Source organism: Musca autumnalis, unplaced genomic scaffold, assembly GCF_047663935.1.
Source record: "Musca autumnalis isolate F117 unplaced genomic scaffold, ASM4766393v1 scaffold_3, whole genome shotgun sequence".
NCBI lineage: Eukaryota > Metazoa > Arthropoda > Insecta > Diptera > Muscidae > Musca > Musca autumnalis.
In genome coordinates this window covers 81117392-81127796 of record NW_027411866.1, presented here as the reverse complement: position 1 = coordinate 81127796, position 10405 = coordinate 81117392, and the positions used below count along the sequence as shown (strand labels likewise).

Genomic DNA, 10405 nt, shown 5'->3' with positions numbered 1-10405 from the left:
TTTTTTTACGCGACGGATCTAATGAGACCTTCCGCTATCGAATCCATCGACTAAAACCGCGGATATAGATACCTTAGAAATACGAAAATCGGCAAAAATGTATTTTGACAATATCATATTTTTGATGGGTCCTACTGAAACCGGATGCGCATCAAAAATGGTGGGTTTTAGCAAAACGCAAAATCTCAGAAATTATTAGACGTATTGGCATACATTACAATAGTAATTGTGACGTAATTATTGGTAGTGGTTATAATTGTACCGCTACGCGGATTTAGTTTTGTTATTTATACATTCAATACTGTATTGAAAACAAAAACCGACGTTTTAATCCCGATTATCTGTCAACTTTAATAAATTAGTACAAAAAATCCTTCTTTCTTTTAAAAATATTACCGTGGCAAAAAGTAAATAGCTGCGGTAAAATATCAATTTTTTCGAAAAATTTTGAAGAAGCTAAACAAAGTACCGCATATTGAATTTGACACTGTTTTTCATTTGGTTATTATTGTTATACATGGATTTTTATTTATACGCCCAATATTATCTTCACAAACTTCACCAACTACTTTTACAAAAAGCGCGATTTTTTTATAAAAAATTAAATTTTCATAAGTCAACACAAAAAAAACTTCGTTTTCTATGTTTAAAAACATTATCTTGATATCCTGTGTATTATTTTCATTAATAGAAAACGTTTTCATGGTAAACTGTATTCACCCTTTTGGTTGAAATACTACGTTGACAGCATTTAAATACAAATAGCTATGAATTCATAATAAACTAAATTGAAAGCTGTTTATAAAAATAATTTTCCAAGGCACAATGTCAATGTGGCATACTTCACATACATTCGCAACAATACACAAATGAACTCATTCCGACAACCCAGCAAGCATTTTTTATCGCCCATTACCCGAAGTAGTCACTCCCAGGCGATAGAAATGCACATCCGCGATCTCGCGTTCTAATTGAAGTAGACACACCGTTCGGGAAGAAATGAACCACGCCCACGACACTACTTGTAAATGTCGCTTTCGAGACTTCCTAGAAGTGCTTTTAGCGATAAAATTGGTTGTGACGAAAAAAAATTTTATTTATTTTGTTTTTTTTTCTTTTTTTTTTTCTTTTTACCCAAGGTTTTAAAGAACTATTCTTAGTTGAAATTGTCGTCTACATTAATGTTGTAATTTTAAAAATGTGATATTGCCTGGCCTAGGAATCAAACCCATGACGTTAAGAATGCAAAGCAAACATGCTAACCACTGCACCACCGCACCATATAAACATCGGATAGAATAATTTCTTATATTAGTTCAAGGTTGTACCCGCCTTAAATGAACGTAAACAATCAAAGTGTCTGCATTGACCAGAAAATGTGTCTGCCCACGCGATAGTCGTAAGTAGTAGCATTGTTAGTGTAAAAAAGCAATAATAGAATTTCGATCTCCTTTTCTGACACTAGGTAGTTATTCAAGAAGTTCAAAAAGGGACAGCAATGCAATTGTTATTGTAAAATGATAAAGGATCGCTATTTTCTAGAATAGAAGTTCAGAAAGCGATTACTTCTGATAGTGGAAGTGACTCACTCACTCCCAATTGCTGGCTGGGAAGGCACTCATTGCCAAACAGGTGGTCTTTGATTTGCCTTCTCCACAACAAAAAAAAAACACAACGCAATTTTTATTATTTCTCTCTTTTTCCCTCTCTATTTTTCTCTTTTTTTTTTTTTTTGAACTCGGGCGCCCCTTTCGATATGTCACGAAGAGACAACAATTAAAATTGGCGATCCTTAGATGCAATAGCCAGGCTATTTTCCAATATACGGTTGTATTCCAAATAGTATTTGACGATCCACTGGTGAGCGGCAATCCATCCACTTATATAACAAATAGCAGCGATAAACTTAAAAAGAAAAGTACAAATGTACTTTAGTTGCGACATCACAGTTGTGAAAATGTGTAAACATAAAGTTAAAAATATACGTTTTATTTTGTACAACTCACGAAATCCTGGTTGAGTGAGAGATTACCAAGTGTGACCAGGTCCCAATTTGTACTCCAGACAGTAGAATAAGTTGCAGACAAATTAGTGCACAGTTAACAGTGAGAATGACATAAGCAGTCAAAACACTCATCCAAAAGCGAAAGGACACCAGTCCATGTAATTCTGTCGTTCTTACAGTTGGCTGTTGAGAAAGATATAAAAATGGGCCAAATGGGGGAAGGGGATCGGAAATTATTATAAGTATAGTTCCTCGTCAGGTTGGAAAAATTAAATACAAATATCACAGTGTGTGTTGTAGTACCAAATACTACGATGTATGTTTAAGGGTGTAGGTATAAGGGTAAGTAATGAGGTGCAGGTTTTTAAGTATAGGTTTCAAGGTATAGATTTTTAGGTGTAGGTTTTAAGGTGTAGGTTTTAAGGTGTAGGTTTAATGGTATAGGTTTCAAGGCATGCTTTTTATGTGTAGATTTTAAGATGTAGATATAAGGATACATGTTAGGGTGTAGGTTTTAGGTTAAAGTACTAGGGTGTAAATATCACAGAATGGGTATCACAGGATAGGAAAGGGTATGATGAATCACAGGTTTATTTTTGCTTTTCTGATGAAATCAATGATGTCTCTTATAAGTTCAGCATTTTTGGTTTTAAGAAGTGTTTTAAAACTGCAGTGCTGTGAAAATAGTTGGGGATATTTGTTTCTCAGGGTAGTGTGTTTTGTACAGTTAAAGATCATGTGCTCAGCACTCTCTGGCACAGCACATACCTCACATGCGTTACTTTCACAGGCACCAATGCGTTGTAGATATACCTTGTTGTAGGTGTGGCCAATTAGCAGCCTGTTGAGAAGCTTGGCGTCTGCAGGTCCTATGACCTGGGGTCCAGACCACATGACATCTCTCCAGACACGATTCTCTCAAAATGTTATGACACTCAGCAACTAAAAAATTGTCATTCTCCACAGAGCCTAAAGCCTTACAGGCCGCAAGGCTGTCTGTAAATATGACGCACTTGTCATACCCATCCTCGACTGCAATATCAAGCGCCTTTTTGATTGCATAAAGCTCGCCGAATGTAGACAAAGATTTAATATTCAAATTGTAGAGAAATCGTTGATCCTTTGTATAGTTGAGCACTCCACATCCCGTGGCAACCTCCCCAACTGACGCATCCGTCGCAAAAACAACAAAATTATGCTGTCTATAGTAATGTAGTTCGTAATTGAAGGCAGCCATGATCATCTCAGTAGACATATTTTTCTTTGTACATGGTAAGATATTCGTTCTGGTCCTCATATTCTCGGACCTGGAATAGGGGATAAACTTAGTCTTCTCAAAAATATCCGCAAATTCATAATAAGTAACACTGTAACTTGATTTTACACGTGGATTATCCGCTATAATGTCATACAATCTTTCATTATTCACCGCAATTTTCATGATTTCTTTGGCCGTCAGCATTTGGGCTCTGTATTTGGGTGGCAACTCTCCCGCAAGGACATACCTGGAGTGGATGGGAGCCGATCTTGGGACTCCCAGACTTCTTCTTAACATCTCATTTTGCAGTCTCTCTACCTTTTTATTTACATATTCTGGTGAATTGGCCGTTGTGGTTCTGCTATATTCAACCTTCGACCTTACAAAGCTCTTGAATGTATTCAGTGATGTTTTTGGATGTGAGCCTCCTTTAATAGATGTAAGACATTTCAAAAGGTTTATCCTATTCTTAACTTCCTCACTGATATATTCATAATGGTCCTTGACCGTCATGGAATTTGTGATAATCCTTCCCAAAAATTTCAGTTTTTTAACTTGTTCTATTTGATAGCCATTAATGCTTAATGATATTTGCTTTATGCTGTTTTTAGCGAAGTATACTGAATTAGATTTTATCGGATTAAAATATAGGTTTAAGGTTCCACACATTCTTTGGAATGCGCATACTTTCCTTTGCAAGTGCTCCTTAGCTCCATCAAAGTCTTTATCATATACCATTATCAGGAAATCATCCGCATATTGGAATATCATCGTTTTGTTGTCCTCCAATGAATGAAGCTTTGTTGTATATAAATTGAACAGAATAGGAGACAGACAACTGCACTTCGGGATACCATTTGTTACCTCTACTTCACTAGATCCTAATCTTAGAATTCTCTTAGACAGAAAGTTGATAATCCACTTGGATATCTGTGTATTGAATCCATAATCATTCAATATTTTTGCCATGATGTCAACTCTTACGCAATTGTAGGCGTTGCTTATGTCAAGAGACAGTACCAAAACTTTATAGTTGTTTGCTTTTAGTAAAGCAACTCTATGTAAAAACTCATTCAAACATGTAGATGTGGATAGATGTTTGCGATAAGCAAAACTTCTCATGGGAATGATGTTGTTTTTGTCGAAGAAATCATTAATCATGTCCTTCAACATGAGATTAATGCATTTGATGAAGACAGAGATCAAAGAGATCGGTCTGTAGTTAGAAATCACGTTCAAGTCTTTGTTTGGTTTCGGTATTGGAACTACAGTCGAAATCGCTTATAACGTCGGTCAAGGGACCGACGGAATTCGTCGCTATAACCGATATGTCGTTATAAGCGATAGGGCTATAAAGGGCCCCAGAGATTTGGGACTTTTGGGTATGGTCGTTATAACCGATATGACGTTATAAACGACGACGTTATAAGCGATTTCGACTGTATTTTAATTACTCTCCAACATCCTTAATGCTGTTGTCAATAAAGACATTGTACAAAGCTGTAAGAATTGCCCTTTTAGACAGTCCTGGAAGCGCTTTAAGCATTTCATATGTAATCTTGTCTTCACCACCGGCAGAGCCTTTCTTTTTCCTATCAAGGACTCTCTCAAAGTGATCGAAATCAAAAGTAATCACTTCTTCACTTTCCACATCTTCAATCTCCTCACTATTGACGACCCCATCACTCGGAACCTGATCTTTCAGATACTGCAAATATGCCATGTTGTTCTCATTGTTCCAGTTGCTTATAACTCCAGATTCTCTTTTGCGGACATTGTTTAAAAACCTCCATGCCTCTCTCGTGTTTGAATTCCTGTTTATTTCCTCTATTTTCCGTTGGAAACTTTCAGCCTTAGCTGTTTCCACCATCTTTTTCCATGATTCAACTTCTATTCTTGCTCTTTCCAGGTTTACATAGCTGGGATATTTTCTGGCTTTTTTCACCGCAGCTAGTTGTCTTCTATGAGCCACCTTCAACTCCTCTTTCCACCAATATTTCGGCACCCAGCCAGCTTTTAAATCACTGGTGGCCGCTTCAACCTCTTCCTTTATCGCCTCCTCAATTGCATTTAAATCAGGCTCCAAAGCCAAGTCTCCTAGAGCCTTCACTCCTCCATAACCATCAGACCTAAATTTTTGTATTAAATTAAAATTGATCAATTTGATGTTTTGTCTTCTGTCCTCCGAAAAAATTTCGGACAGAAAGACAACATCATACGCATATTTGTTTAAATAGAATTCTATAAAATTTCGATTTCGTTTAAAAGACTGGATATTAATCTGAAAAACCTTGAAAACATCCATCATCATGATTATTTTTCAGTTCTCCTTTCTCTTCTCCTTCCAAAGTTATACCACATTTTTGAATCCTTTTGTGAAAATGGCCCATAGCCTCCATGGCTACTTTATTTTCTGCTTTATTGAAAAAGTCCGTCATGAACTTTAAAAGTTCTTTAGTGATTTTTTCCAATTCCGTTGTTTTTTGATCTTCCTTGGGGAAGACCGGAGCTGATGGCACTGTTTCATCGAACATTCTGTTATGCATTTTTACCCCAGGCTTGTGAACGTAGGGTTTCTTTGGTTTCTTCGACACCGAGCTGTATGTAAAAGGTGTCATCATCTCGTTGATCTCATCATCCATTGTTCTTTCTTTGGGTTGTCTAGATCCACCATGGTTCTCTTTTCGACCTGCCGGGAGAGAAGGGAAGTTAGTGTCATCCCACAGTATGTCAAAGCGATTCTGATTGTTATACATGTCAAGCACCTCTCTCTTAGAGAGCTTCTTGCGAGTCATGATCTTATTAGTCGCCACCTCTTTCTCCCACATTCATCGAACATTCTGTTATGCATTTTTACCCCAGGCTTGTGAACGTAGGGTTTCTTTGGTTTCTTCGACACCGAGCTGTATGTAAAAGGTGTCATCATCTCGTTGATCTCATCATCCATTGTTCTTTCTTTGGGTTGTCTAGATCCACCATGGTTCTCTTTTCGACCTGCCGGGAGAGAAGGGAAGTTAGTGTCATCCCACAGTATGTCAAAGCGATTCTGATTGTTATACATGTCAAGCACCTCTCTCTTAGAGAGCTTCTTGCGAGTCATGATCTTATTAGTCGCCACCTCTTTCTCCCACATTGGACATTTTTTGCTATCCTTGCAGGTATGATCCTTTCCATTGCACAGAATACACTTTTTCTCATTGCAACTTCCTTCACAGTTGTTGTCACCGCACTTGAGGCAACTTGTGTTCGACCTGCAGCCCATTTTAGTGTGTCCTAACCTTCCACAATTGAAACATTAGCGAATGGCAGGATAATATGTATTTACAACCAAGACTGTGTAATTAAACACGACCCAAGAGGGATGATCATCCCCGTAAAAACCCACTTTCACAGTTTCCGTTGGTATGAATTCAGCTCCTTCTTCACTTCTCCTTGAAAATCTTCTTACCGAGGCCACCTTCCTATCTGAGACAATACCCTTAAGAAGCTCTTCCTCAGAGAACGAGAGTGGTACGTTTCTTATAACCCCATAGGTTTCCACAAAGTTCCTCGGAATAAATGCTCTCATCTTCTTCTCCTTCAATTTCTCATTTTGTACAAAGTCGTTGGCTGAGGTGACATCTTCAAAGGTAACCTTATACAAGGTAACACCAATGGCCTCAACCCGCACCATCTTCTCCAATTCTTTGGATTTAATGTCTTTAATTTTTTCAATAAAGTATAAGCCGTTTCGTACGCGCTTATTCTTTACATTGTCCACCTCACTAGTATCTACCAAAACCATAGACTTACCCCTATAATCCGTTGTGTACAACACAACCTCGTCGTTGAACCGCCTCTTCTTCACATCTGCATTTGCTTCTGCGCCCCTACTTGCAGCATTGTCAGCATTTTTTCGATCGCCATTTTCTTTTACCGGCCTTTTCGTGCCTACACCATCACTTAAATTTGTATTGATATCGCCACCGCCATCAACATTTTTTGCTGTTCTCATTTTTTTCAATTTGTCACGTAGAACTTCCTTTCTGCACTGCAACTTCTTAACCACACCATCAAGCATTTCTACGTTGACATCTTGGCCATCTGTGTGAGGTACAGATGCCATGGCGCTTATAACCTCTAAACTTATTTTCAGCAAAATCGCACTTATTCGCCAATAAAAACTCACAACACTTCTCCAAAATCCAAAAGAAATAATTTACAATTGGTAAAGGAATTACCAAAAAGCTTTCCGCTGCACAACATATTGCCTTTGTGGCCAGCCAAAAATCAAAAGGGCAAACACCAGTTTTGCCACAGCACTTTGCACTTATTCTTTGTCGCTTCACTTTATTCTTAATGCACACTTAAGTTCGTTCTCTATGATAGCTCAACCAGGAATGTCTATTTTTCTCGGCCAAATAATTTTATATTTGCTGCCAGTTTGCTCAAACAATTTCTGGGTGAAAATATCTTTTCAAATGTGAACACACGGCAAACATGTTTGCCCATTTCGAAATTTGTCACTGTTTGAACAAACAAAATGTGTCAAATATTTGCCTGTAATGTGAACACAAATAAAATTTTGTATGAAATTCACATTTGTTTGGGAAAATATGGGAAAACGAATTTGTACCAAATATTTGCCTAATGTGACCTTACCTTAATTCTTATACAAATTGGATTTGAATGCAAATGAATGACTAAGTTTACTCCAAACACACGAAGCAAAATATAATAAAACTTAAAAACTTCATATCTTTTATAATTCGGAAAAAATGGAGGTTGAAAAACTTTTGCAGGGGGTTTCTATTCAAGTGAGCGGCAGTGTATTGACATCTGAGTATCTCAAAATATAGGAGATAGAAGAAAACCGATTAAAAAATCTGAAAGAGCATGGTTTAAACTCTAGTATGGTACCTTTATCTCTAAATGTCAAAAATGGTGTATGGAACACTTAAGCATGACACCGACGATATGTCACTGGATGTGTATAATTTCTGTCATTTGTAATATACGGGTATGTTCTGAGACACACTTCACCTCTCACTTCATACCTGAAGCATTTTGTTCACTCCATTTACTCCTAATTTATGGAAATATGTTTAGGGCTAAGATTAATTAGGGTATTTAAAAAGAAGAGTATACCCTAGTCCGTCCATAAAATACTCGAATAATAAATAAGCGTAAATGGGGTGAACAAATTGCTTGATGCGTGAAGTGAGAAGTGAAGTGTGTCTCAGAACATAGCCGATAACCATATCATTTGCTTATTAAAAAGTGGGCCCTATTGGTCCACTGCACACTGGTCCCAACCTGCGACAAAAATCGAAAAATCGATATCAGCAAATATCTGTGACAATTCAGCAAATTGTCTCTAAACATATCATATTTTAATATTCCAGAACTGTTTTTGTAATTTATAACGGTATTTAACAAAACAAAACAGAAGAAGTTGACATTTACGTACGATATCTTAAAACCAGTAAGGAAAGGATCAAAGTCGGGCGGGGCCGACTATATAATACCCTACACCACTGTGAATATGTAAAATATATATGGAAGCTAAATACAAATCAGAACAGATTTTGATATAATTTGCTACAGTTATTTCTAGAATAACCACCGTCACACATTCCAAGTTTCATCAAAATTGGACATATATAGCGTGTTTCGTGCATCAAATACCTCAAATCGGACGAAAATATATATGGGAGCTATATCCAAAACTGAACCGATTTCGATATGATTTGCTACAGTTATTTCTAGACTAACCACCGTCACACATTCCAAATTTCATCAAAATTGGACATATATAGCGCGTTTCGTGCATCAAATACCTCAAATCTGCCTAAAATATATATGAGAGCTATATCCAAATTTGAACCGATTTCGATATAATTTGGCACACTTATTTCTAGGCCAATTCCCGGCAAAAATTCCAAATTTTATTGAATTCGTACATATATAGCGCGTTTCGTGCATCAAATACCTAAAATCGGCCGATAATACATATAGGAGCTATAGCCAAATTTGACCCGATTTCTATATAATTTGGCACACTTATTTCTAGAATAAATACCGTCGCACATTCCAAATTTAATTGAAATCGGACATATATAACTTGTTTCGTGCACCAAATTCCTTAAATCGGGCTAAAATATGTATGGGGGCTATATCCAAATCTTAACCGATTTTTACCAAAATAATTAGCGTTCGTCCTTTGGCCAAAAAAACTATCTTCCCCAATTTTCATGCGAATCGGACAATAAATGCGACCTGTACTTTGTTTACAAAAATACATGGACAGACGGTCAGACGGACAGACAGACGGACATGCGTAAATCGACTCAGAAAGTGATTCTATGTATATCCCTAAAAGGAACTATGGGTCTATCTCGTTTCCTTTTGCATGTTACAAACTAATGCACAAAGACACAATACCCCTTACCACAAGGTGGTGTAGGGTATAAACATCAGTAAGATTGTGACGTTTTACAAGGCATGTAACTCAAAATTAAAAGGATAAAGTTTACAAACAATTTGGTTCCAGCTGCATGTATTTGCATTTTCGTGTGTGACATTAAAAATTCTGATGATGCATCTGGTCGTTTCAGTGAATATGCAGTATTACTGTAATCTCAATTTCTTCTTTGTTTTGTGTTTTAATTGTTTGTTTTGGTTTCTTTTTTCTTTAAAGATTTAGACATTTTTGTTTTGTATTTTTTTACATTTGTATATTTTTGATATGTGTGTGATGCTACATATAATATGAAAAATAAATCAAAATGTAAAGTTCGGTCGCACCGAATAACTGAAATAGGGAGGTACCGTAATACGAGTATGAGAGCTATACCGAAACCTGGAGCTAAGACCACAATTTTTCGCGCAGAAGGTTTTTGATCATTGAGAACTCCAAATGGCAAATTACAACAAATTTGGGCCGAAAATGTTGATACAATCATCAAAATACCTGAAATCGGAAGGTACCGTAATATGAGGGATATACCGAAACCTAGACCTAGGCCACAATTTTTGGCGGAGAAGGTTTTTGACCATTGGGAACCCCAAATATCAAAGTACAGCCAATTAGGGCAGAAAATGTAGATAAAAGCTTCAAAATACCTGAAATCGGGTGGTACCGCTATATGGGGGCTATAGGA

General features: G+C 36.9%; 1 protein-coding gene across 3 annotated transcripts; it reads right to left on the bottom strand.

Moving 5' to 3' along the window:
• Positions 1 to 1743: 1743 nt before the first annotated feature.
• On the bottom strand, positions 1744 to 7625 carry LOC141399268 (uncharacterized). 3 transcript variants are annotated; one of them, XR_012411805.1, is made up of 3 exons: positions 7056 to 7625; positions 1986 to 2188; positions 1744 to 1857 (listed from the first exon to the last, which is right to left on the bottom strand). XR_012411805.1 is itself a non-coding variant. In XM_073977738.1 (2 exons), the coding sequence occupies exons 1-2, from the start codon at positions 7366 to 7368 to the stop codon at positions 2100 to 2102; spliced, it is 402 nt and encodes a 133-aa protein (XP_073833839.1). In that variant the 5' UTR covers positions 7369 to 7625; the 3' UTR covers positions 1751 to 2099. The 3 variants fall into 3 exon arrangements, 1 of the variants encoding a protein (XP_073833839.1); XR_012411803.1 differs by having other exon boundaries at positions 1748 to 1857; positions 2007 to 2188; XM_073977738.1 differs by having other exon boundaries at positions 1751 to 2188.
• Between the last annotated feature and the right edge of the window lie 2780 nt (positions 7626 to 10405).

Coding starts and splice junctions, on each gene's coding strand:
- LOC141399268 (XM_073977738.1), bottom strand. CDS start 7,368: ATGGCATCTGTACCTCACACAGATGGCCAAGATGTCAACGTAGAAATG. Junction 2,189..7,055: donor GTACACAACGGATTATAGGG/GTAAGTCTATGG, acceptor CTTTCTCAACAG/CCAACTGTAAGAACGACAGA.